The sequence below is a fragment of the Pangasianodon hypophthalmus genome, chromosome 28, assembly GCF_027358585.1.
Source record: "Pangasianodon hypophthalmus isolate fPanHyp1 chromosome 28, fPanHyp1.pri, whole genome shotgun sequence".
Classification (NCBI taxonomy): domain Eukaryota; kingdom Metazoa; phylum Chordata; class Actinopteri; order Siluriformes; family Pangasiidae; genus Pangasianodon; species Pangasianodon hypophthalmus.
Genome location: NC_069737.1, coordinates 14809850 through 14833034, shown reverse-complemented (window position 1 = coordinate 14833034; position 23185 = coordinate 14809850). Strand labels below are relative to the sequence as shown.

At 39.9% G+C, this 23185-nt stretch overlaps 1 protein-coding gene and 1 long non-coding RNA gene across 2 annotated transcripts in view; one reads left to right on the top strand and one right to left on the bottom strand.

Moving 5' to 3' along the window:
- The window catches only part of LOC117596336 (uncharacterized), a 70277-nt gene that overhangs the window by 33759 nt on the left and 13333 nt on the right, over window positions 1-23185 (top strand). The window lies entirely within an intron of this gene.
- mtnr1aa (melatonin receptor 1A a) overlaps window positions 15578-23185 on the bottom strand; it is a 26442-nt gene continuing 18834 nt past the window's right edge. The window contains exon 2 of the mRNA XM_026947695.3: window positions 15578-17521. Within this exon, the coding sequence (XP_026803496.1) occupies window positions 16659-17521 (863 nt within the window). The 3' untranslated portion in view covers window positions 15578-16658. The remainder of the gene's footprint in view (window positions 17522-23185) is intronic.

Genomic DNA, 23185 nt, shown 5'->3' with positions numbered 1-23185 from the left:
TCCTCACAAAGATGCAGCTAGGTGGTGCAACAATGTCGTCTTCTGCCAAGCCAGAAGGTTATTTGTGGAACAAGAGAGCAGCATAATTTCCTCCACGCAGACAAGGGACGGAGTGACGTCCTCTGCAAAACCAGAGGGTGGAGTGATGTCCTCCTCAAAGCCCGAGGGTGGAGTGATGTCCTCCACAAAGCCCGAGGGTGGAGCGATGTCCTCCTCAAAGCCCGAGGGTGGAGTGATGTCCTCCACAAAGCCAGAGGGTGGAGCGATGTCCTCCGCAAAGCCCGAGGGTGGAGCGATGTCCTCCTCAAAGCCCGAGGGTGGAGCGATGTCCTCCTCAAAGCCAGAGGGTGGAGCGACGTCCTCCTCAAAACCAGAGGGTGGAGCGACGTCCTCCTCAAAGCCCGAGGGTGGAGCGATGTCCTCCACAAAGCCAGAGGGTGGAGCGATGTCCTCCTCAAAGCCCGAGGGTGGAGCGATGTCTTCCTCAAAGCCCGAGGGTGGAGCGATGTCCTCCTCAAAGCCCGAGGGTGGAGCGACGTCCTCCTCAAAGCCAGAGGGTGGAGTGATGTCCTCCTCAAAGCCAGAGGGTGGAGCGACGACCTCCTCAAAACCAGAGGGTGGAGTGATGTCCTCCTCAAAACCAGAGGGTGGAGAGATGTCCTCCTCAAAGCCAGAGGGTGGAGCGATGTCCTCCTCAAAGCCAGAGGGTGGAGCGACGTCCTCCTCAAAGCCAGAGGGTGGAGTGATGTCCTCCTCAAAGCCAGAGGGTGGAGTGATGTCCTCCTCAAAGCCCGAGGGTGGAGCGACGTCCTCCTCAAAACCAGAGGGTGTTGCGACGTCCTCGGCAAAGCGAGAGTGGGAAGGATCCTCTTCTGCTAAGCTAAAAGGTGGAGCAATGTCCAATGTGTTGCTAAAAAACACAATAGCAATTTATATTTGCTTTATATTTGCTAAAGACTTGGACGTTTATGGCTCTTGCTAATTACTTGTCATACTTGATCTTGAATCTTGACTGATCCAACAAGATTTTGTTCCAATAATTTCAAACCTGCTTGAAAACATCCCAAGTATAGATGACGGGAATTACCACGCAGTTTTCTCTAGTCGGCATTGTGTACGCTTCACCCTGTAACATCCTTGTGGGTTAAAGAGTCAATTAAAAGTCTCCAGCAGTATATCAGCTCCATCCGTGTGTGATCATACGATCCAGGTGAAGCCAACTGCAAGCCATGTTAATTTGCAGCCGCTCAGACTGAATTAACAGCAATTAATTAACATCACAGCAATTAATTAACATCACAGCAATTAATTAACATCACTCTTCACCAAATGCCTGTTAGATAAATAGTCACGAAACTCACTGGGATGAAACCTGGAGAGACGGAAAGACCTCATGCTCTGTGTACTGACTTATTAAAAATCTTCTTTTTTTTTGTCTTCCAAATCCTTTTTAATTTATTTCTGCATTAAGTCACTGGAGATGAACTGCTTCACTGAGCTGCTTGTTCATTAAGGCTCCATCTCCCCTTTGGCAAGGGGCTTCTCTCTCTCTCCCATGGCATCCTCCCTTCATTCTTCTGTCTTCTCTTCCTCGGTCTCTTCATGAGCATTACCGCTGACTCCCTGGTCAATTAGCTCAGTAATTAAGCAGAAATGCTCCGTACAGAGAAGCAACAATCCCATCAAACCTTTCACCCACTTCCTTTTAATAGCATCTGTAGCAGAATGGGTCACAACACTGTTAAACAACAACACACGCTTTTATCCTTTTATAGTTACATTTAAACATGTACTGAAAACCCTTCTTTCTCTTTAAAATCCTGAAGATTTTCCCCAAAATTAAAAACATACTGGAGTCTCCTGAAAAAAAAATCACATTTGAGAATTCAGCAGTGCTATGGTACAGTCTAAGCTGAAGTTTGATATAGTGTTAGATAAGTTTCCTAAAAACTTGTTTAACTGGATCGAACCAAAACACATCCATTTTGCTCACATTACGTTAAAGGAAATTAACTAGCTGTCCAAGTTTTAATGACTACACTACATACAGACTCTTAAACCAGCTCTCGCAGGAAACTGTAGCTGGAACTCATCAGTGGAATGAGATGCCATGTTCATGTGTAATTTGTCCCAGAGAGAGCTTGTGTACAGAAAAATGTTCGAACCCAAGATGGACCCCTGAGGAACCCCAGACGTGATGCTGGTGTATAAGGAGAAGCAGTTGCTTGTGTTCAATACTGTTATTGAGATTAAAAAAAAAATGAACTGAGTGCTGTGCCTGTGATACCAAACCCCTGCTCCAGATGCCCAATGAATAAAGCATGATCCAGAGTGTCAAAAAGCTGCACGTTGATCCAAGCAGAATGGAAAGATGACCAGATTCAGGGCTATGAAATGACCAAAACTACAAACAAAAAAACTTTTTATATTTAAAAACAACACTGAATAACCAAAGACAATCTTGGAGTTTTCCAAAATGTCCAAAAAGTCCTTATTATGCTTTTTAGGCAGCTTTCTACAAAATATTATTCTCTCTCTCTCTCTCTCTCTCTCTTTAAGATAACTGTTTAGAAGTTGCTATTCCGATCATAGTTCAGTTTCTAGAAGTCATTTTCAGCGAGCATTTGTAACTCGCTAGCTAGTTAGTCCCAAAAGTCGTGGACGTTGACTTATTTTGATGATGTAAGACAAATTTGAGGGAACAAAGTCTAGCACAGGGCTATTCAACTACAATTTGTAAAATTGCTCTCATACAAAGGTCTGGATAAGCAACTAACATGACTGAAATGGTGACACCAGTTACGCTTTTAAAGTGTATGATCAGTGAATAGCTATAAATAAAACAATTTGAAGTGATGTTTTGTTTTGTTTTATTTCTTCGTGTTACCAGTTTTGACTGGCGCCACAGACGCCGAACGAATGATACCCCTGTTTTATGTGCAGAAAATAAACGTGTACTTCTTTATCCAATCATTTTTAAGCATTCTGGGTTTTTTTTTAACAGGACATGTCATCCTTTGCTAACAGGACCAGAGAGGATAAATAATTTTTTTTTTTAAATCGTTTAAAGTCTTTGAAAACTTTCCTTTACTGATGAGCCGTCTTCAGGGACAAAAAAAAAACCCACTTTGCTACGTCCACATCTGGACCTCAAACTAGCTAGCTAAATGTTTTGAAGCTTGGAAGATCATATTGCAAACAACATCGATTGAAGTGTTCCACAGAAATTTGTTTATAAAGATGCCAGTATGTGAAGTATTAGTTTTAAAGTATGGCCAGATGATTATTGGGAACATGGCTAATCTGAACTTTTCCCCATCTGAGGCTGTAAACACTATCTTTAAAAGCGGATAAGTGGTACGCGTGTTACGGTTTGTCCCTTTGCACCAGCCGGATCACTCAACCAAAATAACCCGCACATCCTCAGGGATCCTTACAGCAATCTAAAAGCATGCTCTTCTCCACCTAAAGCTAGTTGACTTCAGTCCTACAAACATTACACTTTTATTTATTTATATACTTATGAGTGTGCTTGTGAGTCTGACGCTTTTATTTTTAATTCAAATTCATGCACGGAGAAGTCTTTAGAAGTGCTATAGGTCACGCTTGAATCTTAAAATGATTTGAAGCCTCACGTTTCGCATGACAAACTATGCAAGAGGACTAATTAACGGATGGTCTACTTGCCTGCGGCGTGGAAACGGATGGTCTACTTGCCTGCGGCGTGGACGTATCGATGTGCGCATCTCACACCGGAATTACCAATGCGAGATGAGTTAATTAAAATTTCATTCCGGTACTTTTCTCGTTCTCTTTGTTGTTCTCTCAAGGGCAAAAGATAAAGTCTATGCTATCGTACATAAAATATGTGAATGGAGGCTATGCATAAAATATAGAAATGCTTACATGTCTGTTTTCCAGAGAGCGTCAAGGCCACAATAATAAAAAGAAAACACTGACAAGGTAAATGCAATATTTTCTAGCTGGTGTACAGAAAACGATAAAGACATAATTTATTGTTCAAATGTTATTTATAAATAATAATAATTATTATAATTATAATAATAATAATAAATTCTTATCTGTTATATAATTTATTAAATCACAACGCTTATGTACAAGGAAACAAAAACACATTTTACAAGAAATCTGAAATGGAAAAGTTGGATAAAGACCCTAGATCATGTTAGACCCTAAATACCCCAGATAGGATGTGTTACATCATAAATACCCCAGATAGGATGTGTTAGACCCTAAATACCCCAGATAGGATGTGCTAGACCTTAAATACCCCAGATAGGATGTGTTAGACCCTAAATACCCCAGATAGGATGTGCTAGACCTTAAATACCCCAGATAGGATGTGTTAGACCCTAAATACCCCAATGATCGAATTTAGTTGATTTCTCTGTGTCTAATTCATTTTAAAATACAACACGACTTTCGTGAGGCCATGAGATAGATCTAAATACATTAATGGCCACAATATATTAATATATTAATACCCTTTCGTACGCTTTCCACTGATCTAGCACACGTGAGAAAACTCCAGTACCTGCTTGATGATGTACCTTCCAGATAAAAACAGGAGTATTTTTTTATCCAAGTGCAATTTTTCACAAAGTAAAAGCTAAGATTTTTTTACAAAGTAAAAGCTAAGATTAGCCTAAATCACGCCTTTAACAAAAGACAGGGATAATCTTTTTTCAAGAAATGCCATTTTCCTCATTCCTCAAGTATCATTCCTCATGTAATCACATAAGTGCTGAGTGGACCTAAAAAAAAACTGAAGAAAAAAAAAAAAACAGATAGTGTGAATGAATCAACCATGAAAAAGATTTTCATTCAATTTTTATCTGGTGGTTATGAACAAAAGGCATCAGCCTAGAATAAATGATAAAAGCAGTGGAATAAAGAGGAAACACACACACACACACACACACACACACACTACTTGTGCACATATATGAAACATTTGCACATACATGCACTTTGTTAATTTGACATTCATACTTCTAAAGTTTCTACTGAAATACCTACATTTTTATTAAGCAGCTAATGTCAGCTAACATTAGCACAGCGTAACTAGCTAGAATGTTACCTAAGCAGTTACGCCAGATATCGTGTGTTTAACCGCTCTCAAAGCGTCTACTTTTTAATGGGAATCTTGGATGTTTAACCTTCATCCTGCTTTACATAAAGCGATTTGAATTTCTGAGATTTGTATTTAGTGTATTGAATGATTACCTCTAGCAGGTTGAAAACAAGGAAATGTGTATATGAAACGTTTATGCTCAGACACAAATTCACGCATGCATTCATATGAATATATGGGAAAGTGTGTGTATGTGCAACTGTTTTATATATATATATAAGTGTTTCAGCCTAAATGTGAAACGCGAACCTCCATTATTTTCCCTCTAACATCTCTCTTAACTTCAACACCTGCCACTTCACAAACACAAAACCATCTTGAGAAGTTCTTTGATTATCTTCCCACATAATGTGCTCATACACACCTTCACACACACACACACACACACACACGCACACGCACACACACACAGAGGCCATCATTGTACAATCACTGCTTTAATTCTCCTGGATTGCTTTCAATCATAATCATCGTTCCATTGAGCCGTGTGTGAATGGTCAGGGACTGTAGGTGGATGATGGTTTTCAAGGAATGACGGTGCACCAATTCTGACAATTCTGTGATTGTAAGGTATTGAACCATAAAGTTTAATTTTTTTTAAACTCTGAAGCAATATTTCTGTTACTGGGCTGTCCATAATTAACTCATTTTTGAAAAAAGAAAAAAAAAAAAGAAAGAGAAAGAAAGAAAGAAATGAACTAAGTAAAGAATAACAGTCTTCATGTCATGCTGTTATGGAAAAATAATCAACGATGGGGTGGTGTGATGAAGTGGAGTTACTGAAACCCCCCTGATGTTTCCAATAACAGTACATCCTGAAGTGTTTTATTCCTCTTACACCACGGAAATTTGCAAACACAGTGATTTCTTTTTAATTATTAAAAACAACACTCTATACATTTTATACATTTATAGTTTATAGTGTAACATCCATTTAACAAGTTAATTCCTGTTCTCACTTACATTACAGCAGCTATAAACAGTCATTCCCTCACCAGCCTTGATTGTTTTCTCTCTCTTGAAGTTAAGTGACCCAAAAAACACAGGCGTACCAAGAAACCACAAAGTGTAAACTGTCCTGAAGTGTCCAAAAACCAAAATTTACAGCTTTAGCTCTGGTACAGAGCACTTGCAATGGAGACTCCTTCCATAAATGTTAAATAAACATTGCAGAAAGCCTCACCATGTCAACAATTACACTGTACAAATCCCTGTGTCAGTTGTTACTACAGAAATGATAACGTGTTAGAACAAGCGCATCAATGTAGTAAATGTAGTAATGTAATGGAGCTGCTGTTATAGAAGATTAATCAACACCTTCAGCATTGTGTCCTAAATCATGTGTCCAATGAGTTGCAGCAGCACTAGAAGAAGAAGAGTTTATTTGTCACATATACTTTACAGCACAGTGAAATTATTTTCTTTGGATATCCCAGCTTGTTAGGAAGTTGGGGTCAGAGTACAGGGTCAGGCATGATACAGCACCCCTGAAGCAGGGAGGTTTAAGGGCCTTGCTCAAGGGCCCAACAGTGGCAGCTTGGTGGTGCTGGGGCTTGAACCCCTGCTCTCCTGATTAGTAACCCAGAGCCTTCAACATTGAGCCACCACTGCCCCTCCTTAATGTTCCTCTCCATGGACCTCTTTAGGAGCACTATTGTCAGACCTCAACACATTCAACATTGCCTCAGGAGCTGTAGATGCAATGCAAGCAGGATAACTGCTAAAAAAAAGAAAAACTACCATAGCAAAGCCAGGTCTATGGAGAAAGCAACAGAAGCTCAGCCAGATAGACGGGACAAGAATGGATTTGGGAACTGGGTTTGTAGAATGGCCAGTACTTCTCCACAGTAAGAACAGTAGATATTTACACTTGACTCTTATTATAACCCATCAGACAAAAGCCTGAAGTAACCAACCCCATAAGAAGCCTCTTTGCAAAGTCTTTCCCCTAAATCAGGTTCCCAGATCCTGGTCCTGAGGTGGGCTATGAAACATGACCAACCAAAGCAGGAGGACAGAGCAGCTTACTAAAAGCCAGAACAGACCTAGAAGAATGACCCAAGAGATCAATTCTCCTGGATCCTCCTGAGAGTCTCATTTATTGACCACTACTTTGTGCGAACATGCCCAGTTGTAACCTAAGCACACTTTGTGTTCGGGAAGGTCTTTTGTAATGTGTGGAAGCTAGAGGTCATTTGATAACGAGTAGCTGAGAAGCTTGAAAAGTAATGCCTAGAACTGTGTCCAAATGTCTTATATTTACTCCAATAATTACACCTCAGAAGCAGCGAGATATCCTAGTACTGCCCTGAGGTCATCTGGGTGCCATCTATGGATGCAAATTTTAAACAGAAATTTGAGAAGCTGTGCTGTACTGGTATTAATTAGCTTTCAAAGACAGCATTGTGTGATGGGAGTGCTTAGGATTGTAATGGTGTGTTTGTTTTTGGTGTCTTATTAGCTTACTGCTTATCCATGTGATCCACACGAGATATACGGGGTGTGTACTTAATGCACCTTTAGCAAAGGTCAAATAAATGCAGACTCATGCCGACTGAAGTGCAGACTTGGAGGATCACAGGGCTTAAGGTCACACAGGGCCAGTTGTACACAGACTGGTAGTAATAAGAAATACATGAGGGTCATGGTGTGGGTGAAGGGGAGGTGCATGGAAGGAGTCACCTGTGGAGAACTTTCATGACCCCATTTTGGTGGACTATGAAACAGCACAGTTGAGCCTGACAGGGAGAATGCAACAGTTTCCAGGAGTCGATGTAGAGCAAGAGGTTTCAGGAGGATACTCTCCTTCAGTGCCCCAGGGTCTGGTGGCAGTCTCTGAGTCACGATCCAAAGCCCATGAACAAAGGCAAAATAAAAAAGCAATAAGGCCACATCTCCCTCACCTCATCATTTTAACATACAGTAAGCTGAATTAAAGATATCATGTTTCTTCTTGTAGCACACAAGTCAGTAAATATTTAATAGGTAAATTTGGAAAGGGACAAAATAAATGTCCTAATGGTTAAACATCCATGAAGGCAGCAGCTGGTGGTTTAATTCTGACATCCTGGTCCTGTTTTTATCAAGCCTCTCAGGGTTGAATGAATATGAATATGAATACCTTTTGTCATTGTACGAGTACAGCGTGATTCAGTATGCAGTTCCCCATCAAGCTACATTATATATATAAATAAATAAGACGAAAAGAATTTCTACATACACCAAAAAAGGAGAGGTGAAAAGTCTAATCTTCACCTGTGCATGAGTCTGTGCCCGCTTGTAGCGTAGGATTCCTGTTCTCGGCTTACAGGAGTGGAACGTGATGTGATCTGCTGTTGTAGCCCATCCACCTCAAGGTTCAATGTGCGGTGCCACTACAAGCAATACAAGTACAAGCAATTCATCACAATACTCATTGCTTAAGAGTGCTTCAAATATTTAGCAGAGGTCGAGATGTCCTGCTGAGTTAGGACTTGACCAAATGACGGCAGTCAGATGTAGAGTATGCAGTGATTGCAGGGAATCTGTTTGCAATCTGTCTGTATGAAAATGTCTGAAGTGATATCCTGAAACGTGCTACTTTTAACTCCTTGGAAGAGTCAGAATTTCACGTCAGAAATAAGATTCATATGCCAGCAAAATATGTGACATGGAAACTGATTACTAATGAATGAATTTAGCGCCATATCTCAAGAGCGAGTTGTTGACTGTTGATAGGATTTATGTGGAATTATCATTATAACCAGCAGATGAAATGATTCGATTCTGGAAATTAATCAAACAGGATCAAGGTCACGTCAAGGTCAGTTGTCTGAAATAGTTTTTCTTCAGTAGCTTCCTTCGTGTTTGAAGTATATTTTAACTCATACAAATTAGTAACATGAAGGAGTAGACTTGGTGGTGGTGGAGGCCTCCGTATTGACAAGTTCTACTTGTTTTATTTTTATTTATTTATTTTTTTTTCTTTGCTTTTTCCTTTTCTTTCTCATGGAAAGAATGGATAATCACAATCAGGCCTTCCTCTATCCTCCATTCTATAACACGCTAACATAACCAGGAGCATGTTTGCATTTAATAATAGTTACATTTAAGCAAAAAATCAATAATGGAATTCATAGACAATTAGCAAATTATAAATAATCCTTAACAGAGTTTAAATAAACAAGGTCTTGAGCCAACTCTTTCCACTTGCTGATCTATTTTCTACTGATGGGTGCTGAGCTAAATATACACACTAAGACTAACTAAGCTAACATCCATTTGAATGATTTTATTCTTTTTAAAAAAAAAAGTGTATTCACCATTTACCCACATATCACATGCACACGCAGAAACTAGGCCATGAGAAATGGATTAAACCACTGAAACTATACAGATGGGAGATTGGGGCTTTTTTTAATGACTCACTGATAGCATCCTAATCCATTCATGCTTCTGTCAGCACTCACACACACACACACACACACACACACAGTTTTAATACACACATCATATTTTATTCAACACACACTCTTCTCTGTTCTGCCAGAGATAGTGGCACAGCTTCATGCATGCACGTGTATTTGCAGAAACACACACTCATATGCTCTGATAAGACCATCATAATCCATTCAGTACACTCACGCTTCTCAGTGCAAGGCGAAAAATTACAGCGTGCACATGCACACACACACACACACACACACACACCCACACACACACAGGTATACACATAGTTAGAACCATCATAATCCATTCAAGCTCCTAGATATATGATCAGAAATGGCAGCAGATTTACACACACACACAGGTGTGCCAAGATGTGGTATTTACATCAGAAGTTTCTGATAGTTGTGCCATAATGTTGATTCTCAATATGGTGGATGTAGTTAGCAGTCAATACTAAGTGTCATTATTGTTTCTTTTTGGTTTTTAGTCTTTTCTTAACAATTTCTCAACACATCTGAGGGAAATGTTGATATTCCTGACAATTTGCTCATGTTTGCACTCGCACTCTAACTTGACATTGTGTTAACAAAATACTCAATGGCTACATAACAGCTAGCTACTAGCTAGCCTCAGTCAATAGCTAGCTTATACTTGGACTTGCTTAGCAGCTGAGATATATTCTGAATATTTACAATAAAAAGAGAAATTAAGCGCCGGATGCAACACACAACATGTTTTAAAGTAGTTATTTATGCAGTTATTTTATACAGCTATCTGATCATTTCTTTATTCAATCGCTTGGTAACTGTTTACATTTTTCCATCGCTGTATTTCTGACCAATGAATGAAAGAGTTTTATGAGGACGTTTGCTTTTTGGTTCATTTAATTGTGTGCAAAACAAACCGGATTGTTTTTAATCATTTAATTGTGTGCAAAACAAACAATGCAAACGAACTAGAAGTAGTCATTTTGCTTTGATTTGGACTCAAAAAAACAGACTAACAGTTGCAAACGTGCCCTTAGAGACATGCTTTTTTTTTTTTTTTTTTTTTTTTTTTGACACGCAAGTTTTCTTTGGTCCCCACCGATGTTTCCGCCCACTACGGTCTCCACGCTGCAGGATTGCCTTTATTAGTCCATAACTGACACACACTAAATTGCATTGACGATTCGAGGAAAAAAAAAAAGATTTCAAAGAAAAGACTTCTGAAAAGCTAAACTTTATGTCCTCAGCTGGCATAAAATTCCTGAGTCTCTTAATGTTCCTTAGAGATCAAATAAAGGTGATCATCCTTACATTTCTGAGTGTGATGGCTTTTCTTCACAGTGGAATTGAAATATCTGTTTTGAAGGAGGTTTTTGTCTAGAGGAAACCTTTCAGCGTGCAATAATAATTATCTGTATAATCCTGACTGGAAAGTGCTCTGTGGTATAGAACAGTGGTTGCTGTATTATTTATGAAAGAAGCATTTCAGGAGAGAGAAAAGAGAGAGAGAGACCCATTCTAGGATGGAGAAGGCCTGGGCTTTCTCTCGACGTCCTTCGTTAGCAAACAAATGCCCTGTTATCAGAGCTCAGAACAAATTGATGGCTGTTCGGGTAACGGTGGCTCGATGTCACTCATTATGCAGTACAATAAGTCCTGAAGTGTAGCCAGGTGTTCAAGGTTTTTAATTAAGACGTCTTTTCGTGGGCCGTGATCAGCACTCAGGCCTGCGCCGCTAGCTGTCCTTCATGACACCATGGTGGATTGTCTGCCACGTCAAAGATGGTTAACTTTACATGGTGATACGTTTCAACCAATCAGAAGGCTCTACGCTTGTTCTCTATGTTAAAACTGGTGCGTTATGAAGACAAAGAGAGAGAGCAATAGCAGTATGAGAGTTAAAACCAGAAGGTTAAAACCTAAACCCCTGGGATTTAAACTCACAACCATCTGGTTTTAACCTCTTATCTTAGGTTGATTCCTTAAGGTCTTGATTCTTTTACATTATAGATTACCTAAAATCAGAACTGACCTCCTTCCCTGGTGATATTTAGCAGCATCAATCTGTTAAAAGATGACATTCTTGTTTTTCTGTATTGTTCCATCAAAATGCAATGTTTTCCCGTCTCTAAACATCTTCAGGGTTTGGATTACATCACGGAGGTCTCACAATTGCAGATTCGTAACATGAAAAGTTTTAGGTTTAGGTTTGGGTTATGGTTATGGATGGGGTTACGGTTTCTACCTTTTTTTTACAACAACACTCTTTATCAATTGAAATCGTATGAATTTCTCACAGCGACGCTTGTTGCTTGTCTCCACCCCCGACTCCAAGCTTAAGCGAGGACATCTTCACTTACCTTAAGGCAAAAAAATGTGTTATGATTATGGCATTACATTCTTTTTTAATGAACATTAAATCTGTGAGGTCTGAATATACAAACGTATTAACTACTATGCACTCATTACTGATTAGTTCTAAAACGAGAGGTAAAACTTAAGGTCCTGTACTGTCCAAATAACATACACTTTAAAAAAAAAAGAAGTTCTAGTGTCCTTAAGGGTTCTTGGGGAAACTTGTACCTCTGCATGAGATCTTTCTGGTGGTGTTTATGTAATGGATTGTAAGTGTCCTGTTACAGAAAGATGTGTATTCAGCGTACCAGGCACTTACATTCCATCACAAAGTGCTCATCTGACCTAATATAATTCCACATCACGTTTCTTTTTAGAGAAACTTCATCTCTGTGAGAGACTAATAATTAACGAGGCAGCGATTCCAGTTGGACCAAACAGAGCTTATTTGATTTTCACGTTGATAGATGGTCGATGCCAGTGCTTTGCTATACGTGCTGTTGGAACAGCTGAGAATTTCTTGGAAAGCAGGAGGTTAAATCCTATACGGAATGCATTTGATTGGATTATCTCTCGCTCTCTTCGTGTGTGCTTTGACTGGAGTTTTGTCATGTCCCCTGCCTGGGCAACATGGCGTTCTCAAGGTCAGAGCTGCAAAATGAGTGAATAAATAAATATTTACAGGTGTGAATGACGGCCCAGTCTTGGAGTCATGGCTTCACCTGGTGCATATTATTTAGAGAGGCTCAATGGAATACTGATTGGCAAAATGTCTCATTGTGCATGTGTGTGTGTGTGTGTGTGTGTGTGTGTGTGTGTGTGTAAAGGTGTTATTTACTGAAACGTATGTATTGGTGTGACTTGGCAACCTCAGCTTTTATAGTTTGTGCATGCATATGCATAAAAGTTACACGGTTGTGAAGACACTGTGAGTTACATTTGCAGTGGAAGCGTGTCGCAACAGGACTTCACACACATGCAACCAGAAGAGGAAAAAAAGATTTAAACTTCTTTCCCTTCTTTTCCAACTCTCTCCATGATCTCTGTCTACTGCTTTTCTTCATCGATTCACAATGTCAGCTGCAAAAGTAGAAGAGCAAAGAAGTTTATAACAAGAGCAGACTTTTCTAATGGAAAGCATTTGGCCTTGGAAACAAGAACAGTTGGCTTGCTGGCTTTATTAATTAATTGTAATTAATTTTACGACTAATTAGAAGAACAACTATTGAACACAACCAAAGAAGAACAACCAAAGTGCTTCAACCAGGTTTCCATCCAAGTGATTTTTTTGGGAAAAAAAAGAAGTTTTAGCGATTTGAAATGTTTTCCGATAGAAACGCCATATAACAGTGATACTTTGTATATTAACAAATAATTTTTTAAAAATAAATTGGATAAGTTTGTATGTTGATAAGTGAAATATTGTGAGAAATTATAGTAGAGAAACTGCATAAATTTTCTGTCATGTGGAATTATTTATGTGCTCATTATTTATAACTGGGAAAATCAAGATGTTGGTTTTGTTCTGAAATTTTTCAGATAATTTCTAACAGGCAAAAATCTTCCTCTGACCATACAGCATTATTTACGACATTTATCTTTTTATGAAAACAGGAAAATCTATCCATTTTTTCACCTCACCCGGGTCATGGACAGTTCCTTTCACTACCGCAGTGGATTGTTGTGAAATATCGACTTGTGTAGTTGTTATTCATGATGTATGCGCAGCCTGCTTCATTATTGATTTCAATAATGTGTGCACGGAGGTCGCTTCAGGACTTCAAGAGGTCCTCACACTAATGAACAGGCACTTAAAATGTCACGGCAGAACGGTCGGGTCTAAGTTAGGGACGTAAACACGAATTAATACATTATTCCGAATGAACAGATTATGGGTTCTAAACAGATAGCCTAATCGTTACCCTGTTTTTTTGTGTGTGTGTGGTTTTTTTTTTTGAGAAGCCTTGCTAGAAAGGTACACAGGGCATTGGGTTGAGATTAGAGGTGTGCATCAGGACTGGGATCGATGAAAAAATTGCACCCACTTTGGATATAAATCCTGATACGGATACGGATACAGATGGTGTAATTGTGTGGTCTATGGGCTGATCTCTGAACTTGCATTGCATTTTTGTGTGAAAATCAGCAAATCAGTGAAATGTTCTCTACGTGTAAATATTTGTTTCCATTGCTAGTTTTAGGCTCAGAATTATTCATCTGGAATGAAGCATTTAACCCTCTAGATGAGACCCAGAGCTCTGGACTTTGCCTCTGTTATACCCCTTTGCTGATTGAATGGTGTTTGGAGGAGCACAAGCTCAGCACAGAACACTTCATCCACTGCTATCCCAACACTTCTACGCTGTCGAGCCATGACTCCCAGCTTAGTGTTTAGACATTCCCAGATAGCAATTAAATGAAAAGCTCAGTACCGGCCCACACTTATCACTTTAATCCAGAGATGAACAAAGCAACCACTCGACGTAACGATGCCACGTGTCTGGCATGATATAGACCAGAACTCACGCTCGGCTGCACAAGCTTACAGAATGGGATTCCTCATGGATGAATGCTTCTAGCATTTTACTTTACAGCATTTCGTTGGAAGGAAGCGTTTTGACGGAAGCATTTAGAGTAAGTTCTCGGTGTATTGGAACAATATTTTTAGCCAAATTTCACACACAGTTTTCAGTTTGGGACACCTTTGTTAGGCTTCTTTGCTTTTGCCATAACTCACCATTATATAACCAAATACAATAATATTGTGTACTATCTTATGTGTTTTTCATTACCCTAGCATTCCATATGACATAACGCTCTATAACCTGCCATTTTGAGAACAAAATAAGCGTCGAACAAGATGTCTTTAATTTGCTAAGCTATTAGTTGCAATAGCTGTACAGGAACCAAGGGATTCATATTTTATTTTACTGTCACTATCAGTGGATTAGCGTGATAAAGAGGGACCACTGGACCTCATCAGAACACTCCCAACAGTGTAATGAGCACTATTTCAGGCACGCTAGCAACATATCGCTATGCTGCGTTCGCTAATGTTATCACCCACATTAGCTGTGCTCCAGAGCTGGAGTTAGGAGCCTGACTCGCTAACTAACAAAATGTTGTTTTAACATTTAGCGTTTCAAACAAAGTTAGCTAGTTAGCTGCCATCGATTTACCCTCTCTATAACGAGATCCTTTACACATCTGGATGTGAAGAGTCGCTAGGTTTCTGTGCTCTTTAAGAATGCTTTAGGAATTTCAGAGTAGAGCAAAGGCTTGTGTATGTGGATATCTTTTATAGGAAAACAGAAATTTGACATTTTCAGCCAGCTTAAGTGTAATTAGTGGTTCAGATAAATGGACATAAGGATCAGAGTCTATTTTATTGACTTTATTTTATTTAATTTAGCCTTCTTTCACCTCTTGTTAAGTTGGTGTTGTGCAGCGAAGCCAGAAATGTGGAGACCGCAACAGAAAAATCACATCTACGCTTGAATTGATTTTATTTTGTTATTTATTTGCTTACTTATATAAATGTCCATAAATGTAATTTCCTGTTAGATGTTCTTGTTCGCATTGTCCTGAGCTCTGGACGTCAGGGTCACACTTCCCAGTGTCAAAAAGAAGTAAAGCTCACAGCGAAGACCTCTGAACATCATGTTGTTTTATTATTCATCCTTCATTTTGCATATGAACTCTTAAGATCCATGCATATGAGAGAAAGAGAGAGAGAAAAAGAGAGAGATTGATTAAAAAAAGGAAAAACACCTAAGTAGACAGAGAAAAGGAAGAAACATAAGAGAGATCAGAAAACATATTTCTTACAGATATTGTTTTCAGAAGACGTTTGCAGAGAATTGTGGGTAAGCAGCGCTCCGGACATATTGCTTGCTCGATGAGCAGAGAGTTAACAGTGCTCATCAGGAGGAGGTCGAAAAAAAAAAAAAAAAAAACAGTAAACATCATAGTAAACTCTTTTCAACCATTTGGTGATGTAAAGGTTTTGCTGGTATTTATGTACTTTTTGTTATCACTAAGTTTTAGTAGACGGGAAAAATCATCTTTTTTTTTTCAACGCATCACGATCCCTTCATTCTGTCAAACATCAGACATCAGACTTACAAAGAAGTCATCTTTTTTTTTTTTTCAATTCATAAACGTCAACAGTACCAAACATCTGTAATGAAAACTCGACGGTATAATGACATCATACTTGAAGATTCCTTTAACAGTGAATAAAATTGATAATATTTTATTTTAAAGGCAGCACTAAAAAAAACACGGGTTATTAAAAAATACAAAATTCAGACACATTACAATGCATAAAGGACGTATTTATAATCGTGTCACCCTGAATCCTGAAATCAATCGTGAGGTGTCGAGAGACTCATAATAAATACGTGATATTTATATTTTTTACGTCATACATTTTGTTTTGATAGAAAATTGACATAGCAAATGATTTACATTTAAAACTGTTCGTAAAACAGCATTTTACACACTTCGCCACAACAAAGAATGAGCTTGAAACATGTGAAAGTGTGTGATAATAAAATCACAGCACATTTTCCCCTGCACGTTTTGATTGTATAAAGACGAGAATCCACAGTTTTGTTGAGTCTGCTTACGTATTCTTTGATCAAGCTGTTTTTTTTTGTTCTTGGTTCATAGTAAGAGCACCTTCCATGAGAATTTTCACACACACACACACACACACACACACACACAGGTCACACTGAGTCCACTTTGACCTGGTTGTTGTTGGTGAAGGGCGGCGACGGTTTGCTCCGGAGCCTCTCCTGAGCATCATTCGAGATTTCTGGAAAGAACACAGTCGCTGTGCAGAGCGACAAGACGATGCGCTTGTATTCGCGGCGGAAGTTCTGGTTGAGCGCGCCGTAGACGATGGCGTTGAGGCAGCTGTTGAAGTATGCCAGGAAGTAGCTGGCCACGAAGAGCCACTCAGGGACAGCTCGCTCGGGCGCTACAGCCACAGCTAGGCCAATGGCGTTGAGCGGCGCCCAGCATACAGCGAAAAGCACAAAGACAGCGAACATAGTCACAAAGTTGCGCACGTCCTGCGGCGTCACGCCAGCCGGCCGGGTCTCAGGCCTCGCGCGCCGCCGTGCCCGGATTACCAACACCCATATGCGCAGATAGCAGTAGGCCACCACCAGGATGGGCAGCAGGAAGTGGAAGGAGACGACGGCGAGTGTGTACGCGGCGCTGGCCGACTGCGCAAACGTGCACGAGTAGACACGATCATCATAGCGGAGTGAGCCTACGAACACGTTGGGCACCACGGCCAGCACGCTCAGCGCCCAGATCAGTGCCACGTAGCACGCCGAGTTGCGCCCGCTGAACAGCCGCTCATAGCGCAGGCTGTGGCAGATGTAGCAGTAGCGGTTTACAGCAATGCCTGCGATGTTGAAAATAGAGCCGACTACGCTGACGCCCATCAGGAAGCCGCTGATCTGGCACTGCGCTGCCCCCGCGCGCCAACCATGCCCGAAGATGGCCGCCAACACCAAGGGGTACGGGTACAGAGCAACCACCAGGTCAGCAACAGCCAGACTCACCACGAAGATGTTACCTGAGAGAAGGAAAGAGAGACAATTACTGTGTTGGCAAACTATCATATCAATATGTCCTTATATGATCCTTCACCTCTAACTCACACATTTATAAACACACTGAGTTGAGAACGTGATAATTCCCAGGACTTAAACCCGCCCACATGGTGCAGCGTCTGAGAAATCCCACACTGCATTTCTGTAAGCTATCAGGACAAGCTAATGGCTACTTCTCCAGCAGTGCTGTTGTGTCATGTTAATTATCTGCAACAAAGCTGTCAATCAAACCATGCACCCTTGGCTGCACAAACACACACACACATTCCTGCCATGCACAAATTCCAAACATGGCTCCAGAGTCATAACCTAGGCTGGTATTAATTAGGAATTGCTGGACTCATTTGGCCAGTGGTGTGTCCCTGGGCAGAGGATTAGCAGCACCTGCTACTGTCACAAAAAACTTCATGGGTGTTGCGCAAAATGTTTCAGAGACAAATCCATACATTAATTTTTATACATTAATTATTATAGATGAATTTTATGAGGTAGGACGCAAGTGTGATAGTTATTAGGCGTAGAAATCATCGTCACTGTCCGCAGCGTTAATGAAGGAACACGGATACAACGTTAAACATTTCAGAAAGCAGGAGAAGAGGTGAGAAGTAAAACCAAGAAATACAAAACGTCAGAAAGTGCCGATCATAATCAACGAGACAAAGGACCAGGACAGTTGAAACAGACAAGCTAATCAAAGTGTAACACAGAACAGCTGAGTACAATCAGTAACAGACCAATGACAGAACAGGGGTGGAGACTGGACCAAAACAGATACACATGGCAACACAAACAAAAGCACATGACGTGAATCAAAACAAAACACAAGTGCAGGGATTTGTGACATACGGAAAGAGCATATTAATTTTGGCTCATTTCCTAATAATTCTGGTGGGAACTGTAAATAGGAAATGGAAGTAATAAAATCACCTTTCTGGGTCTTTCTAGTAAATTTTCGATTGAGATCAAAAGGTCAGCGTAATCTCAAGTTAAAGAGCATTAATCAGGAAACTTCACTTGGAATCTGCTAAGCGCTGAGGTTCTCTGCTGGACTTCTTTCACGGCTCACAGACCTGATCGGTGCTGACAGCCAAGGTCTCAAGGGTCGTCTCCATGGTGACTCCTCGCATACACAGGTTCCTGAAACAGTCTTCCTTCAAACAAAGGAAGGAAGCTAGAGGAAGAGGAAGGAAGCATCCCTGCCCTTGAAAACAAAACATCCCTGGCCTAGGCAGCCATGAGCTCGCTGATGTTTGGGCCGTCAATCAAACTGCTTCGGCTTTTTAGAACTTCACACACACTTTCCTTTTTTCTTTTCAAGCGCAACTTTCCTGGCAGACTTCTCAGAAACTCTTATTTCCTCAAGGACAGTAGCAGGTTAGCAGGAAAGACATTTTCCAGCTTAGAAGGGTGTGATAAATACTTCTAGCAGCGGGTGAAATCTTGGTGCTTTTACACCAAGTTTACGAATCAACTCAGGTTAGCCCAGACATGCTAGGTGTGACTAGTGCATTCACAACCCTGAAATTAACAGAAAAATTTCACAGGATCATGGAATCTGCTTCCTCATTATGCGTAACCTTTGGGATAATGTATGTTAATGCACGGTAAGAGTCCCGTGTGTAACGACGGGTGGCATTTTCTCCAGACTGGCGCCAGGCGAGGGTCGAGACGTAATCACTCGCGTACAGTTACACGCAGGCGAGCACATCGGGTAATCTGCATTTCGCACGCCATGCTGCTATAGGTGGAAATGTCCATAAATATCAGAAGATTTTATTTATATTTATTTATATCTGGCACATTTCTTGACATAAACAAGTTTTTTTGTTTATTACTTAAAACTGCTTATTGGAAGACTGGATTAGACTCAACATCACAGCACAACAGCCAATTAAACCCAACCCAGTGTCCAGCCCAAAACAAAACTCAACCCAGTGTCCAGCCCAAAACAAAACTCAACCCAGTGTCCAGCCCAAAACAAAACCCAACCCAGTGTCCAGCCCAAAACAAAACTCAACCCAGTGTCCAGCCCAAAACAAAACCCAACCCAGTGTCCAGCCCAAAACAAAACTCAACCCAGTGTCCAGCTCAAAACAAAACTCAACCCAGTGTCCAGCCCAAAACAAAACTCAACCCAGTGTCCAGCTCAAAACTCAACCCAACCCAGTGTCCAGCCCAAAACAAAACTCAACCCAACCCAGTGTCCAGCCCAAAACAAAACTCAACCCAACCCAGTGTCCAGCCCAAAACAAAACTCAACTCAGTGTCCAGCCCAAAACAAAACTCAACCCAATGTCCAGCTCAAAACTCAACCCAACCCGGTGTCCAGCCCAAAACAAAACCCAACCCAGTGTCCAGCCCAAAACAAAACTCAACCCAGTGTCCAGCCCAAAACAAAAATCACAACTGTTGCTAGAAATATTGCAGTGTTTACAAATAAATATCATGCATTGCGTTATAAAGGTGCTGTTTGTAAAGTTTAAAAATGTGACTGGAACAATAAAAATAATTTCAAATATACGTTTAAAAAAAGCTATGAAATTTAACATTATCATACAATCAGTCTGGATAATTTCAGATTTCTCAGCCTGGAAATTAGCTCCACCCACCAATAGATTTTTTCAGTTTGTAATGTATAAAAGTGTGTATGGACCTCTAAAAATCAGAAAATTTCAAAGCTGTGACTTGTAACATTTCCATACTGGCTATTTAAATCTGGCTATTTATCTATCTATCTATCTATCTATCTATCTATCTATCCATCTATTTTACAGCCCAGAAAGTAACTCCACCACCCAGCTGGAACAAACCATTTTTAGGCTGCAGTTTGTAGTTTTTACAAATGTTTATAGACCTGTAATAAACAGAAAATTTCAGATTCTTTAGAAAAGCTGTGATTCACAACAATAAATCTGGCTTGTTTTAGATTTCAGTTTTTCCAGCCCGGAAATTAGCTCCTCCCCCAGCTGGAACAATAGATTTTTTTAAAGGTGGGGCCTGTAACGTTTAAATGTGTTATGTATGATATGTAATGATCATACAATTTCCCAATAAAGCCATACAAGAGATTTTTTTTACCAGAGTTCCTTTTTAAAGTTTTGTGGCCCAGATATTCGCTCCGCCTCCCAGTTGAAGCTGAACTGCTCAGTTCTGCCTCTTTGTTATTACGTGTCATGTGAGAAATAAAACCTAGCTGTGATAATGCTTTATACAGTAGGTGACAAATTCAAGTGACAAATGAGTGAGTTTCTCTCCCTCTCACTTTCCTCCTGTTGTCTTCTTTGCACTTGAACTGTCAAATCTCTACGATCTGCTCCAGAACGATGGCCTTAAACAGGTGCTTCTTCAATAAACCACAAATCAGGACACAAAGCTAATACTGGAATGATTGAACATACTGAAAAGATGATTTATGTCTCCGTTGTCTCTGTGATCTGTTCGCTGAGCGAGTGGGAGTCGATGTGTCACTGAGTTCTACCAGATTTACGGGATTTCGATATCGTGGTTTCGAATAAAAGCAGCCTCAAAAAGACAAATATGATGGGATTATCTCTGTCTCTCTCTTCATCTCCTTCTCTTCGCCTGGGTTTAATAAGTCGGAAAATCTGAATGTGTGATCATAGAGCACGGAGAGAGAGAGAGAGAGAGAGAGAGAGATGTAGACTGGACTCATTATAACATGGTCTATTTGTTCCGGTGTAAGGAATGCATTAATATTTGAACACATTTTAATATTAAGGATTCTTTTATATTACAGTGCCACAGACAGAGTGAACATGAACATGAACATGAAGAACAGGAAGTGAATATAATGCTTTCTTAACTAAAGATCATGACCTGAAAGATCCTCAGTCTTTATCAACATCTGCAATCTGGGTTTTTTTTAAGAGAATCGAGATCGAGAACACTGAATACCGGCAGAAGTACTCAAGATACTGAACTTAACCTGGCTTTAAGTCCTGTGAGCCAGTGTGTAAACTGATGTGGGTGTGGCCGAAAAAAATGACTCGACTTGTGGGGAGAAAATAATTGATAAACCGCAATGTCACTAAATCAATAGCAGGAGTTAGGAGTTCATTACATCATCTGGGGGAAATTTCTAGACACAGAATAGCACAGTGTTACCTTTTAGGAATGTTTCCAGTCTGATTTTTAATATTTATATTTAAAAAGAATAGATATTTTAAAACAGCTGGAGAAATAAGAAAACAAAACATATATACTTATGCTTGGCGTAGTTACTAGCATTGAGATAATATATATTATTATTTATTATTTTTTTATAATTTTTATTTTTATAAGTATTTCTTTAAATAATTGTCCATTTCTATTGTGGAATGTGGAATCCATTGTTGAGGAAAATATGACAAAATAAACTAATATTGTACGGCCATAATAAACACACTGATACATGAACAAACGTGATCATAAAATACACATTTCTGTTCGCTCGAGCTCAGTTTGTGCCATAAAATATCAGTTTTCTGTTCACTAATTTTTAAGAAAATAAACTTAAATATTAAGGATAAGTGATAAAACGGCATAATGTTGGTCATGTGATACACGCAGTCAACAGTGCTGCTTGTCATGTGATCTAACGAGGGCTGTGTCACCTAACGAGGTCTCGTTAGGTCTCGATGGTGCCAGTCGTGAGCAGGTTCTCTCTGTCTGGATGTTTAACTTTGTCTGGTTTGCTGATGTCAAAAATGTTCTCACTTTCACTCTCTCTCCATTATAAAAGTTCACAACCAACACCTCTGTGAAGCTTCAGGAGTCTTGGACAAAGCAGAGACAAATTACCCGGATGCTGTCACACACCTCACACACTTTGTCAGCTTGCATGCCTGGAATTCAGCTGGGATTGGAGTTGACAGCTCTGTGTTAGAGACACACACTGTATGAGACGTGACATACGGACAGCCCTCACTACACAATCACTGTCACGTCTGTAATGTCAAGCGTCGCCTTGCCAGCTTCAAACACAGCCACCAGTGCACTGAGACGAGGTGAAGTTCCCGTCTGTCTCACTGCACGAAAACAAAGGAAGTAAATACCAGAGTAGATTGGTTCTACAGCTCCATCCACAACATTTAGCACTGGAACTGGAATCCTGGAAAAAAATTCAGATGCAATATTGTAGTTTTGAAAAATCAGAATTTTTTTTTTCATGCCTTCTGCAATGTTTTGGTTCGAGGATTCATTCCAGAATTACCTGGACCTGGAAATGTTGCTCTAGAAAACTTTTGGCCAAAATTTTTGGCCATATAGTGTATTATTTGGAACTTTCTGGTTCTGGAAGTATGGTTCTGTTTGAACTTTCTGGAACTCTCTGCAAAGCTGTTAGAAATCCTGTAATAATTCTGTAACATCGATTCCAGAATGGGAAAAATCTGGAAATATCCTAAAACACTAATTCCAAAGCTAAAAAATTCCAGAATTACAAAACTCTGGAAAAATTCTAAATTAACATTTGACAAATTCCTGAATTTTTTTTTTTTTCAGAGAGTTCCAGGTGCAGAATGTTCTAAGGTTAACTTTAGAAGGGCAAGACTCCAGTTCTCAAGACTCAAGACTTCTAGAATGTATAACAGAACACTAATTCCAGAATTCAAAAATTCTAGATCTAT